Source organism: Takifugu rubripes, chromosome 19 (genome assembly GCF_901000725.2).
Source record: "Takifugu rubripes chromosome 19, fTakRub1.2, whole genome shotgun sequence".
Taxonomy (NCBI): domain Eukaryota; kingdom Metazoa; phylum Chordata; class Actinopteri; order Tetraodontiformes; family Tetraodontidae; genus Takifugu; species Takifugu rubripes.
Window position 1 is genome coordinate 19,361,702 of NC_042303.1, and position 13,426 is coordinate 19,375,127.

General features: G+C 54.6%; 3 protein-coding genes across 9 annotated transcripts in view; all 3 read left to right on the forward strand.

Moving 5' to 3' along the window:
• LOC105419561 (semaphorin-3D) overlaps positions 1 to 640 on the forward strand; it is a 14,055-nt gene extending 13,415 nt beyond the window's left edge. For all 7 annotated transcript variants that reach the window (XM_029827273.1, XM_029827271.1, XM_029827272.1 and 4 more), the window contains one exon: positions 132 to 640. In XM_029827273.1, the coding sequence (XP_029683133.1) occupies positions 132 to 148 (17 nt within the window). In that variant the 3' untranslated portion in view covers positions 149 to 640. The remainder of the gene's footprint in view (positions 1 to 131) is intronic.
• Positions 152 to 640, forward strand: LOC115246992 (semaphorin-3D-like). Its single transcript, XM_029827276.1, has one exon. It carries the CDS (start codon positions 165 to 167, stop codon positions 534 to 536), a length of 372 nt encoding a protein of 123 aa, XP_029683136.1. The 5' UTR covers positions 152 to 164; the 3' UTR covers positions 537 to 640.
• Positions 641 to 1,798: 1,158 nt separating this feature from the next.
• smpd4 (sphingomyelin phosphodiesterase 4) overlaps positions 1,799 to 13,426 on the forward strand; it is a 17,129-nt gene continuing 5,501 nt past the window's right edge. Inside the window, exons 1-10 of the mRNA XM_029826505.1 lie at positions 1,799 to 1,945; positions 2,157 to 2,453; positions 3,416 to 3,502; positions 6,124 to 6,260; positions 6,395 to 6,470; positions 6,548 to 6,656; positions 6,860 to 6,912; positions 6,982 to 7,133; positions 7,200 to 7,332; positions 7,452 to 7,523. Coding sequence (XP_029682365.1) covers positions 2,415 to 2,453; positions 3,416 to 3,502; positions 6,124 to 6,260; positions 6,395 to 6,470; positions 6,548 to 6,656; positions 6,860 to 6,912; positions 6,982 to 7,133; positions 7,200 to 7,332; positions 7,452 to 7,523 — 858 coding nt within the window. The 5' untranslated portion in view covers positions 1,799 to 1,945; positions 2,157 to 2,414. The remainder of the gene's footprint in view (positions 1,946 to 2,156; positions 2,454 to 3,415; positions 3,503 to 6,123; positions 6,261 to 6,394; positions 6,471 to 6,547; positions 6,657 to 6,859; positions 6,913 to 6,981; positions 7,134 to 7,199; positions 7,333 to 7,451; positions 7,524 to 13,426) is intronic.

A 13,426-nucleotide genomic window follows, 5' to 3' on the forward strand; every position in this document is an offset into this window, starting at 1 on the left:
TGCGGTCTGACCGAAGGGGCGGGGCTTATCCCTTAACCCGGGTTCTCCAGCAGGGGGCAGTAGATCCCTATTGGGAAGGGGCGTGGCCATTGTGCTGCCATCTCACGTGTAACCTGGTCTCTGCTGCTCAGCCTCTGCAGGGGGATGAAGAGCACGTGCTCCTCATGGGGAGGGGCCTGCTGCTGCAGCACCTGCAGCTGTCACACTCAGGTGTGTACACCTGCACCAGCCACCAGCGCTCCTTCAGCCAAGGCCTGGCCCGCTACCGTGTTCACGTTCTCGCCAGTGCCGCCCTGCGCCCAGGCCAGCGCCTCCAGCAGAACCACGCCTCTCCTGGGTCTGTGCTGCCGGGCGACAGGAAGTGGTGGCCGCGCCCTCAGCAGCTTCCTGTGAGCAGCAGGGACCAGGCCTGCGAGCAGCTGTGGCAGCGCCAGAAGCGGCGGCAGCAGAAGCTCCGCACGCTGAAACAGGAGGAGAAGAAGGCTCGAGTGAGGAGGAACAACCCGGCGGAGCTGGGGGAGGACGGAGGGCCATGAGGGGACGCAATGACCTGCCCCCCCCAAATCCTGTCTTTGATCTCAAAGGCTTTTGAGAGGAAAAAGGTTCTGTCATGTTGGATTATTGCAGATCAAAGAGAGGGAATGAAATTCCACCAGTTCAAATTTGTAACCTGAACTGTTGTTTTTGCTAAATTAGCTGTTCTGATTAGTTTGTGTTAATGATGGAAAGAAGAAGAGGACAAACAGAATCACCCAAACTACAGCAAGAACTTTGATTTGTCTTTTTATTAATTATCCAGGTTATTTTTAGGACTTTTCTTGTTGGGATCCTTTTATTATAATATAAGGAGGCAGTTTAACTGGTGTGTTACTGGTGTGACTGGTGTGACTGGTGTTACTGGTGTGACTGGTGTGACTGGTGTGACTGGTGTTACTGGTGTGACTGGTGTGACTGGTGCTACTGGTGCGACTGGTGCTACTGGTGTGACTGGTGTGACTGGTGCTACTGGTGCGACTGGTGCTACTGGTGTGACTGGTGTGACTGGTGTGACTGGTGTGACTGGTGTTACTGGTGTTACTGGTGTGACTGGTGTGACTGGTGTTACTGGTGTTACTGGTGTTACTGGTGTGACTGGTGTGACTGGTGTTACTGGTGTTACTGGTGTTACTGGTGTGACTGGTGTTACTGGTGTTACTGGTGTGTGACTGGTGTTACTGGTGTGGCTGGTGTTTTCCTGCATCATGATGAGAGAATCAGACCTCTGCAGAAACTGTATGAATATGTATAGCTTATCAACTAATAATTATTAATCCCATCAGTGGATATTACAGAACTCTATTTTTGATAACCTCTAAAATAACCTCTTTGCTAATTTTTTTAATTGTATCTTAAATTGTATCTTAAAGGGAAAAAAAGCATTTCACAACTATAACTGGATCATTTTAGATCAAAGAACTGTCATGATATTCCATAATTTCTGTTGGTTTGAGATGAAAAATCACAATAAAATAAATAAAAAATATATATATTTAAACCCTTTTTTCTTAGGTGCATTTATTTTGTTGTCGGAAACAAACACAAAATGTATAATGAAATTGTAATTCCGTGGTTTCCTGGTCATTTCCAGTGTGAGCGGGAAATGGTGGCGCTCTACAAATGCACGAAGCGCAAATGCACGAAGCGCATTAAATGATTTCGTGTTTATTTCCACTCATATATTGTTTATCTAAAGAAAATATCAGATCCACTTTGTGGAGAATAAACAGTGGGAAATACCAATGCAGTACCAGATCGGGCCACTTGGGGCAGTGAGCGGCCACACCAGGTTAGCCACCCAAATACCAACGAAGAAGAAACCTGCCGCCGCTCACTGTTTTGAATCGATTTGTTTCTCATGTCGTGAAAGTAAACGTGCCCAAAAGTTGGATTTCTGTCAGCAGCGAAGGTAAAACAAGTCATCGGAAGAGATTATTAAGACTGTCTGTGTTTGTACGGTACGCCTTTGGTGGACTTCGCGGCTGTTGCTGTCTTTAAATCAGCGTTAGCCGTTTGTAGCTAGCCCGCTCGCGCTGACCTGCCTGGCTCATGGGCTGCGGATTCAACCCCCTGACCGCCGATCTCTCGTGTTTACACTCACTTTACCGTTGGTTTCTCAGGATGTCCAGTCAGTGAGACACGCCGTCAGATCTCATTATCCTCCCAGAACCAGGAGGACAGAACCCAGGAGGACAGAACCCAGGAGGACAGAACCTAGGAGGACAGAACCCAGGAGGACAGGACCCGGGAGGACAGGACCCAGGAGGACAGGACCCGGGAGGACAGAACCCGGGAGGACAGAACCCGGGAGGACAGAACCCGGGAGGACAGGACCCAGGAGGACGGAACATTAGAAGAAATAGACTCAACGACCCTCCATGGCTGCTCCAACGTTACAGCCGTCTAATTTCTTACTGGTGAGTCTCAAATGACCCCAAATTCTCTCTCACTCATCATCCATCATCCATCATCCATCCACCCACCCCTCATCCATCCACCCCTCATCCATCCACCCACCCCCTCATCCATCCACCCCTCATCCATCCATCATCCATCCATCCATCCATCCACCCACCCCTCATCCATCCACCCATCATCCATCCATCCATCCATCTATCCACCCACCCCCTCATCCATCCACCCATCATCCATCCATCCATCCATCCATCCATCCACCCACCCACCCCCTCATCCATCCACCCATCATCCATCCATCCATCCATCCATCCAATCCACCCACCCCCTCATCCATCCACCCATCATCCATCCATCCATCCATCCATCCACCCACCCCCTCATCCATCCACCATCATCCATCCATCCATCCATCCATCCACCCACCCCCTCATCCATCCACCCATCATCCATCCATCCATCCATCCATCCACCCACCCCCTCATCCATCCATCCATCATCCATCCATCCATCCATCCATCCACCCACCCCCTCATCCATCCACCCATCATCCATCCATCCATCCATCCATCCATCCATCCATCCATCCATCCATCCATCTATCCACCCACCCCCTCATCCATCCACCCATCATCCATCCATCCATCCATCCATCCACCCACCCCCTCATCCATCCACCCATCATCCATCCATCCATCCATCCATCCATCCCCCACCCCCTCATCCATCCACCCATCATCCATCCATCCATCATCCATCCATCCACCCACCCCTCATCCATCCACCCATCATCCATCCACCCATCCATCCATCCACCCACCCCCTCATCCATCCATCATCCATCCACGGGGCCCCAGGAGCCTGATCCATCCTCTCCTAACCCTTCTGACCAATCCCAAGCTGAGACCTGGGATGACTGGGTGAATTCTTTTGATGACAACTTCCTGTTGTGTTGTTGTTCCAGACGAACCTTAAAGCTGAATCAACCACAAAAACTCTCCTGCAGCGATGTCAAGAGCTGGTGAAGATCATTGAGGACCATCCAGCCAAGGTGAGTTGGTAGCTGGTCCAGCCTTGTGGCCCCCTGGGGCTCCTGGGGCTCCTGCACATCAGCATCATGGTGCCACAGCTGAGGCTCCTCTGGTTCCTCATGGTGCCACAGCTGAGGCTCCTCTGGTTCCTCATGGTGCTACAGCTGAGGCTCCTCTGGTTCCTCATGGTGCTACAGCTGAGGCTCCTCTGGTTCCTCATCATGGTGCCACAGCTGAGGCTCCTCTGGTTCCTCATCATGGTGCCACAGCTGAGGCTCCTCTGGTTCCTCATCATGGTGCTACAGCTGAGGCTCTGCTGGTTCCTCATGGTGCCACAGCTGAGGCTCCTCTGGTTCCTCATGGTGCCACAGCTGAGGCTCTGCTGGTTCCTCATGGTGCTACAGCTGAGGCTCCTCTGGTTCCTAATGGTGCTACGGCTGAGGCTCCTCTGGTTCCTCATGGTGCCACAGCTGAGGCTCCTCTGGTTCCTCATGGTGCCACAGCTGAGGCTCCTCTGGTTCCTCATGGTGCCACAGCTGAGGCTCCTCTGGTTCCTCATCATGGTGCCACAGCTGAGGCTCCTCTGGTTCCTCATCATGGTGCCACAGCTGAGGCTCCTCTGGTTCCTCATCATGGTGCCACAGCTGAGGCTCCTCTGGTTCCTCATGGTGCCACAGCTGAGGCTCCTCTGGTTCCTCATCATGGTGCTACAGCTGAGGCTCCTCTGGTTCCTCATGGTGCCACAGCTGAGGCTCCTCTGGTTCCTCATCATTAGATTCAACTTTATTGTTATTGCACATGTACAGGTACAGAGCAACAAAATGCAGTTTAGCATCTAACCAGAAGTGCAAAAGAAGCAGCAAGTGAGGATAATAACTTAATAAATACAGTATGGCGGTTATTTTACAATTGTTTACCGGGTTGTGCTATAAACATATTTTACAGATGGTGTTTACATTAAATGCCTTGGACTATAAGTGCAGGAGCTATTTAGCTATTTACATAAGATAGAGGAGATGTGCAAATTATAAATTACGTGTATACAGATGATAAAGTGCATGAGTGCGCAGGACAGGTTTAAACAGTAGCTACATTGGTTACTAAGCTAGTGAGTTGTTGTGTAAACTGCTGTAGTGTAGTGAGGTGTGGAGTGTGTAAGGGTCAGCAGGAGTTCAACAGGGACACCGCTCTGGGGAAGAAGCTGTTGGTGCTACAGCTGAGGCTCTGCTGGTTCCTCATGGTGCTACAGCTGAGGCTCCTCTGGTTCCTCATCATGGTGCCACAGCTGAGGCTCCTCTGGTTCCTCATGGTGCCACAGCTGAGGCTCCTCTGGTTCCTCATGGTGCCACAGCTGAGGCTCCTCTGGTTCCTCGTGGTGCCACAGCTGAGGCTCCTCTGGTTCCTCGTGGTGCCACAGCTGAGGCTCCTCTGGTTCCTCATGGTGCCACAGCTGAGGCTCCTCTGGTTCCTCATGGTGCCACAGCTGAGGCTCCTCTGGTTCCTCATCATGGTGCCACAGCTGAGGCTCCTCTGGTTCCTCATGGTGCCACAGCTGAGGCTCCTCTGGTTCCTCATGGTGCCACAGCTGAGGCTCCTCTGGTTCCTCATCATGGTGCCACAGCTGAGGCTCCTCTGGTTCCTCATCATGGTGCCACAGCTGAGGCTCCTCTGGTTCCTCATCATGGTGCCACAGCTGAGGCTCCTCTGGTTCCTCATCATGGTGCCACAGCTGAGGCTCCTCTGGTTCCTCATCATGGTGCCACAGCTGAGGCTCCTCTGGTTCCTCATGGTGCCACAGCTGAGGCTCCTCTGGTTCCTCATGGTGCCACAGCTGAGGCTCCTCTGGTTCCTCATGGTGCCACAGCTGAGGCTCCTCTGGTTCCTCATCATGGTGCCACAGCTGAGGCTCCTCTGGTTCCTCATGGTGCCACAGCTGAGGCTCCTCTGGTTCCTCATGGTGCTACAGCTGAGGCTCCTCTGGTTCCTCATGGTGCCACAGCTGAGGCTCCTCTGGTTCCTCATGGTGCTACAGCTGAGGCTCCTCTGGTTCCTCATCATGGTGGCCGACAAGCTGAGGCTCTGCTGGTTCCTCATAGGTGCCACAGCTGAGGCTCCTCTGGTTCCTCATGGTGCCACAGCTGAGGCTCTGCTGGTTCCTCGTGGTGCCACAGCTGAGGCTCCTCTGGTTCCTCGTGGTGCCACAGCTGAGGCTCTGCTGGTTCCTCGTGGTGCCACAGCTGAGGCTCTGCTGGTTCCTCATCATGGTGCTACAGCTGAGGCTCTGCTGGTTCCTCATGGTGCCACAGCTGAGGCTCCTCTGGTTCCTCATGGTGCCACAGCTGAGGCTCCTCTGGTTCCTCGTGGTGCCACAGCTGAGGCTCCTCTGGTTCCTCGTGGTGCCACAGCTGAGGCTCCTCTGGGTTCCTCGTGGTGCCACAGCTGAGGCTCCTCTGGTTCCTCGTGGTGCCACAGCTGAGGCTCCTCTGGTTCCTCGTGGTGCCACAGCTGAGGCTCCTCTGGTTCCTCGTGGTGCCACAGCTGAGGCTCCTCTGGTTCCTCATGGTGCCACAGCTGAGGCTCCTCTGGTTCCTCATGGTGCCACAGCTGAGGCTCCTCTGGTTCCTCCTCTGGTTCTCTGCAGGAGCTGCACCTCATCTTCCCCTGGTTGGTGGAGAGTGTGTTTGGGAGTCTGGATGGTCTCATCGCCGGCTGGAACCTGCGGCTCCTCAACTCTCGCAGTCATGACTACAACGTGGTGATGGAGTTTCTGAACCCAGGGTACCACCTCCTCCTCCACCCCCTCCTGGCTGCCTCCTCCTGCCCTCCTCCACCTCCTCCTCCACCCCCTCCTGCTCCTCCTCCTCCTCCACCTCCTCCTTAGAAGCTTGTCTTTCATCTTCCTGTCTTTTCAGAGGGCCAATGATGAAGCTCGTCTATAAGCTTCAAGCAGAAGATTATAAATATGAGATTCCCGTCAGTTACCTGCCAGTAAGTCGTGTTTCTGGACCTGGACCTGGACCTGGTTCTGCTGTGAGCAGCTCTTTAAGGATCCTTCTACTTGCCAGGGTCCAGTGAAGGCCTGCATCCAGGAGGGGGCTCTGCCAGACTGTCCAGTGTTCCACAACAAGCTGCACCTGCCCCTGAGCGGTCTCCTCAACGCCAACATCGCCCTCAGTATCCTTGAACCCTGAAACCTGCTAGAGTCCCAGGTGCTGGTGGACCCGGCCGGAGGTGCCGGTGGGTCCGGCCGGAGGTGCCGGTGGGCCCGGCCGGAGGTGCCGGTGGGCCCGGCCGGAGGGATCCGGCCTCAGGTGGAACCGTTGGCGCCCTCTGCTGGTTGGAGACGTGTGGTTTAGATGTTCCTTAATGCTGTGCAGATCCATTTGAGTTCTTCATTTACAACTTTGCCTTCTGCCTCCTCACACCAAAGGTTTGTTGTGGAGCTGCTTGAACAGGACAGAAGCAGTTCTGTCGTCCTGACCGGAGCGTTTGTGTGCAGAGTTTCCCGCCGGGCCACCAGGGCGGCTCCACGGACAGCGCCTACTTTGTCCTGGTGGACGCCTACCTGAAGTACTTCCTGCCTGTTGAAGGAAGTGTTCCTGCTTCTCCATGTTCGGACTCCAGAGGCTCCGTCTCGGCCCCGTCACCGAGGTCAGCTCTGTCCTGAGGGTGAGAGGGGGCAGAGTTCTCCTCTTCTAATCTGCTGCCCCCCCACAGATCTTCCAGCGCCTCCTTCGCTGGCCACGGCGTCCACAGTCCCAGCCTGCTCAAGCATCACATCTTCCACCAGCCGTCCGTCAACGCAGATCCTGCAGCTCAGGAGATCTGGAGGTCCGAAGCTCTGCTCCAGGTGAGCCGCTCTGTCCCACCGTCACCACGCTCTCGCGGGACAGGAAGTGATGATGATGATGATGATGAAGCTCACGCCAGCACGTGCTGCCTTAGCCAGACTTTGATTTGGGTCCTCAGATGTTTGTGGAGGTGTGGCTCCATCATTACTCTCTGGGGATGTACCAGAAGCTGCAGTCTCCTCAGGTGAAGGTACGTTGATGCTCCTGCTCCTCCTCAGGGCAGCAGCTCACAGCTGGCTGGCGGCTGGCTGCCCCCCCCCCCCCCCACACACACACACACACACACCACACACACACACACACACACACACACGGACTCCTGAGATCATCAGTGACGCCTCCGAGCTGATGCATCACCTCTGGATTTTGGAGTTGGAACGTGGTGAAGCTGCCAGTGTGTGTGTGTGTACTTGTGTACGTGTGTGTGTGTGTGTACGTGTGTGTGTACATGTGTGTGTGTGTGAGAGTGTGTGTGTGTGGACGGACCTTCTCTGCTGCTGCGTTCATATTAACACCTTTGTGTGTATTATGTCTGCTCACACACACGTCTTCAGTCTACCACACACACACCCAACAGAGACATTGGGTTCGTCCCGTCTGAGCGGCACCACCTTCACTAACTGGGCCCAGAAGGTTCCTGTGGGACCTTCAGGCAGAGCTTCAGGACTAAATGAGCCTTTGTCTCTTTTTGTTCTTACGTAAGTTTCTGTCGACCCTTTATCCTCAAATCTTTGTTTTTGGACTGGTTGAAGTTATTTTATTAGTTTTAATATTTATTTTATTAGTTGTTTTTGGATGGATTAGGGTTAGGGTAACCCTAAAGTAGGTTAGGGTTAGGGTTACCTTAACCCTAAAGTGGGTTAGGGTTAGGGTAACCCTAAAGTGGGTTAGGGTTAGGGTAGCCCTAAAGTGGGTTAGGGTTAGGGTTACCTTAACCCTAAAGTGGGTTAGGGTTAGGGTTAGGGTAGCCCTAAAGTAGGGTTAGGGTAACCCTAAAGTGGGTTAGGGTTAGGGTAGCCCTAAAGTGGGTTAGGGTTAGGGTTACCTTAAACCTAAAGTGGGTTAGGGTTAGGGTTAGGGTTAGGGTTAGGGTAACCCTAAAGTAGGTTAGGGTTAGGGTTAGGGTAACCCTAAAGTAGGTTAGGGTTAGGGTTAGGGTAACCCTAAAGTAGGTTAGGGCTAGGGTTAGGGTAACCATAAAGTAGGTTAGGGTTAGGGTAACCCTAAAGTGGGTTAGGGTTAGGGTTAGGGTAACCCTAAAGTAGGTTAGGGTTAGGGTTAGGGTAACCCTAAAGTAGGTTAGGGTTAGGGTTAGGGTAACCCTAAAGTAGGTTAGGGTTAGGGTTAGGGTTAGGGTAACCCTAAAGTAGGTTAGGGTTAGGGTTAGGGTAACCATAAAGTAGGTTAGGGTTAGGGTTAGGGTAACCCTAAAGTGGGTTAGGGTTAGGGTAACCCTAAAGTGGGTCATCATTTCCAGATAAAAGCAAATTTACCCAAAGATCTTCATTTGTGTCAGAGCTCTGATATTTGTCCCCAGGAACCTTTGAACTGGCCTAAAATGTTCCTGTTGCAGAGCCCCTGTGCCTTTGTGCCTCTGGTCAGTGCCACCTGGGTTCAGACCGACTGGTTTATTCTTACTGGTTTATTCTGGCAAAACTGGTAAAATATACAAATTGAACAGCTGCTACAGGGGCGCCCCTGGTGGTCACAGCTGGTACCTACAGCAGCGACCTGAGCTCAGCCACAGCGGTGCTGCTGCTCACTTCCTGTTCACTTCCTGGTCTTTACCTCCATTCAACACCTGCTTGATGTGTGTGAGGCCCACACCCCCACCATGGTGAGGTGTGTGTGTGTGTGTGTGTTGTGTGTGTGTTGTGTGTGTGTGTGTGTGTGTGTGTGTGTGTTGCAGCCTCAGGAGTTTGTGTTGTTCTCCCACAGTCATCATTTCTCTCTCCTCTCTCTCTCCCCCATCTCTATCTATCTCTCCCCCCTCTCTACCCCTCTCTCCGCTCTCTCTGCTCTCTTCCCCTCCCCCCATCTCTATCCCCCCCATCTCTATCCCCCCATCTCTATCCCCCCATCTCTATCCCCCCATCTCTATCTCCCCCATCTCCTCCTCCATCTATCTCCCCCCATCTCTATCTCCCCCCAGCTCTATCGCGATCTCCCATCTCTATCTCCCCCATCTCTATCCCCCCCATCTCTATCCCCCATCTCTATCTCTCTCTCCCCCCCCTCCCCCCATCTCTATCCCCCCATCTCTATCTCTCTCTATCCCCCCCCCCCCCATCTCTATCCCCCCATCTCTATCCCCCCATCTCTATCTCTCTCTACCCCCCCCCATCTCTATCCCCCCCCCATCTCTATCCCCCCATCTCTATCTCTCTCTCCCCCCCCCCCATCTCTATCCCCCCATCTCTATCCCCCCATCTCTATCTCCCCATCTCCTCCTCCATCTATCTCCCCCCATCTCTATCTCCCCCCATCTCTATCTCTATCTCCCCCCCATCTCTATCTCCCCCCATCTCTATCCCCCCATCTCTATCTCTCTCTACCCCCCCCCCCTCTCTATCCCCCCATCTCTATCTCTCTCTCCCCCATCTCCTCCCCCATCTATCTCCCCCTCTCTAACCTCTCTACCCCCCCTCTCTACCCCCCCTCCCCTCTACCCCCCCTCCCCCTCCATCTCATCTGGACCCTCTCCTCCCATCTCTATCTCCCCCCCCCCTTCTCCCCCTCCCCCCATCTATCTCCCCCCCATCTCTATATCTCTGGACCCTCTCCTCCCATCTCTATCTCCCCCCCTCCCCCCCCCCCTTCTCCCCCCCCCCCCCCCTCCCCCCCTCCCCCCCTCCTCCCCCCTCTCTACCCCCCCCCCCCCCCCATCTCTATCTCCCCCCCATCTCTATATCTCTGGACCCCCCCTTCATGAATTCCTTTTCTTATTTGTTGTGCACGCTGTCTTTGTTTTATTCCGCTCTTTTCTCCTGTTTCCACCTTCCTCCCGTCGCTGACTCCTCCTCTTTTTCCTCGCCCTCCTCATCGCCCCCCCCCTCCCCCCCCCTGGTGGTGACGGCTTATCAGCTGGTGCTGCTTGCAGTATATCGTCTCAGCATGTCCACCTGCTGTACCAACATCAGGCCCCACCAGGTTCTGGGCCCATCACACCTACCAAGTACCTTTTTCCTTTTAACTCAGCCCCGGCCCCCTGGGCCTCCTGGAGGTGAGGTGGGGTCAGAGTCAAGGCTATACTTCTCTCATGTTGTCCCCTCGGCTGCAACTGTCGCCCGTTTATTCGGCTGATCTCGGTTTTATTACGATAAAAAGACAGATTAATTTCCCTCAAAGACACCTTGATGCCTCGGCGTTCCTCCTTTATCCACCGTGCTGATGGTCGGCTGGTGTTCTGTCTGTAGCACAGTTAGCATTGCTGGCTAGCAGCGTAGCAAGCAGGTCCATGTAGCTGACCTTTGACCTGAGAAGTATCCTTGACAGGGAGCAAAACCCTGGAATGAAACTTGGAAGTTGTACTTTTTTAAGGGCTGTTTTCAGTTTTCTTCTGTTTTTTGGATGCATGTTTCTGCTCTAAACATTCGCTTTGTTGCGTTTGATTAACGATGTTCCACTAACGCTGAGATCATTGCTCGTCTGCTCTGGTTGGAAACGGTTGCAGCATTTTGGTGAAGCAGCTTCATGGAGGCAGAGGTCTCATCAACGCAGCTTCGTCCAGTTAATGGTTTTTGTTTTAAAGGTCATGTCAGAGTCCTTCTGAAGCTCAGCTGATCCCCTCAGCTGATCCCCTCAGCTGATCCCCTCAGCTGATCCTTCAGTTGATCCCCTCAGCCGATCCCCTCAGCCGATCCCTTCACCGATCCCCCAGCTGATCCCCTCAGCTGATCCCCTCAGCCGATCCCCTTAGTTTTATCCCCTCATTGATCCTCTCAGCTGATCCCCTCAGCTGATCCCTTCAGCTGATCCCCTCAGTATCCTCTCAGCTGATCCCTTCAGCTGATCCCCTCAGCCGATCCCCTTCAGCTGATCCCTTCAGCTGATCCCCTCAGCTGATCCCCTCAGCTGATCCCCTCAGCCGATCCCCTTATTTCCCCTCAGTTGATCCTCTCAGCTGATCCCCTCAGCTGATCCCTTCAGCTGATCCCCTCAGTTGATCCTCTCAGCTGATCCCTTCAGCTGATCCCCTCAGCCGATCCCTTCAGCTGATCCCTTTAGCTGATCCCTCAGCTGATCCCCTCAGTTGATCCTCTCAGTTGATCCCCTCAGCTGATCCTCTCAGCTGATCCCCTCAGTTGATCCCCTCAGCTGATCCCCTCAGCTGATCCCTTCAGCCGATCCCCTCAGCTGATCCCCTCAGCTGATCCCCTCAGTTGATCCTCTCAGCTGATCCCTTCAGCTGATCCCCTCAGCTGATCCCTCAGCGGATCCCTTTAGCTGATCCCCTCAGCCGATCCCTTCAGCTGATCCCTTTAGCTGATCCCCTCAGCTGATCCCCTCAGCTGATCCCCTCAGTTGATCCCCTCAGTTGATCCCCTCAGCTAATCCCCTCAGATGATCCTCTCAGCTGATCCCCTCATGCTGATCCCCTCAGCTGATCCCAATCCGGCTTGATGCCTCAGGCTGATTAGCCGTCAGTACTCCCTTCCACACCAGGGCAGCAGCCAGGTTTCCCTTCACTTTGAGCTGCAGCTGGATGAAGCTGCTGCTGAGGCCTCGGTGCTCTGGGTGGTGATGGCTGCTGTTGGCGCCCGAGGGCGCGGCCTGGTCCTGGGAGCTGATTGGCTGCTGGGTGTTGGTGCACACTGTGACCGGCTGTCTTTCCAGGAGCCCTTCAGCCCCACAGAGGAGCACGTGCTGGTGGTGCGTCTGCTGGTGAAGCACCTCCACGCCTTCTCCAACAGCCTGAAGCCGGAGCAGCTGCCGTCCTCCTCGCCGCCGGCCCACTCCCACTCCCACGCCAGCCCGCTGGAGGAGTTCAAGGTCACTTCCTGCCAACCCCTTTTACCGCAGTCACACGTTTCTGTAACAATCCAACTACAGTTGCCGTAGCAACAGTCCGCCCAGCCTCAACGTGAAAATGCTGTTTTTCAGAGTGGTGGTGCAGCGGTTCGTGCAGCAGAAGCTCTACTGTTCCTGCAGCACTGCTTCGCCCACTGGCCCTGGACGCCTCCTTCAGGGCGGTGAGGTCACTTCCTGCTGCCCTGCGCTAGCCTCGTGCACGCCCGTGACGACAGCTCACCGTGTGTGCGTGTGTGTGTGCGTGTGTGTGTGTGTGCGTGTGCGTGTGCGTGTGTGTGTGTGTGTGTGTCAGGTGCTGGAGACGTGGCTCAGCTACATCCAGCCATGGAGGTATCTGGGGGGCGACGCCAGCGGTCCGCCGGATCAGACCAGAACCGTCTCAGATAAGTGGTCGGTGCCAGGTTCCTCCTCTGGTTCCTCCGACGGAACGTGGCGGCACGCTTGTGCAGGACGCCGTGTTCAGGTGTTTCTGAACTTTGGTTCTTCTGCAGGGCCGTTCGTGCACCAGAACCTGCTGGTGTACACGAGCTGTTCCAGGTGTTCCTGAACAGAACCGTGCGCACGGATCTGGTCAATGCCAAAAACGCGCTGATGGGTCTTCAGGGCGGCCAAAGTGTTGGTGCAGCCCAACCTGACGGAATGATCCAGAAAGGTGAGAGCTGGCTCATCCCACGTGGCCCGGTTCTGATCCAGAAAGGTGAGAGCTGGCTCATCCCAGCGTGGTCCGGTTCTGATCCAGAAAGGTGAGAGCTGGGCTCATCCCAGCGTGGGTCCGGTTCTGACGCGTCTCTCTGCAGGGGAGCAGCTCTTCCTGGAGCCGGAACACGTGCTCCACCACCACCGCCAGCCCCGCGGCTACCTCAACGCCCAGCCAGGGAGGCAGCTACCTGTCGTCACGGCAACGGGCCATGACCGACATGGTGTTCAAAGTGAAGAGCCACGTGTACGGGCTGGAAGGCCAGGACTGCCAGTACATCAGATGTTCGGCACCGAGACCCGAGGAGCCGTAGTTCAGGCGCCGCGCGGGGGGGTGAGCGGGTCGCCGCCTGAACTGACGGCTCC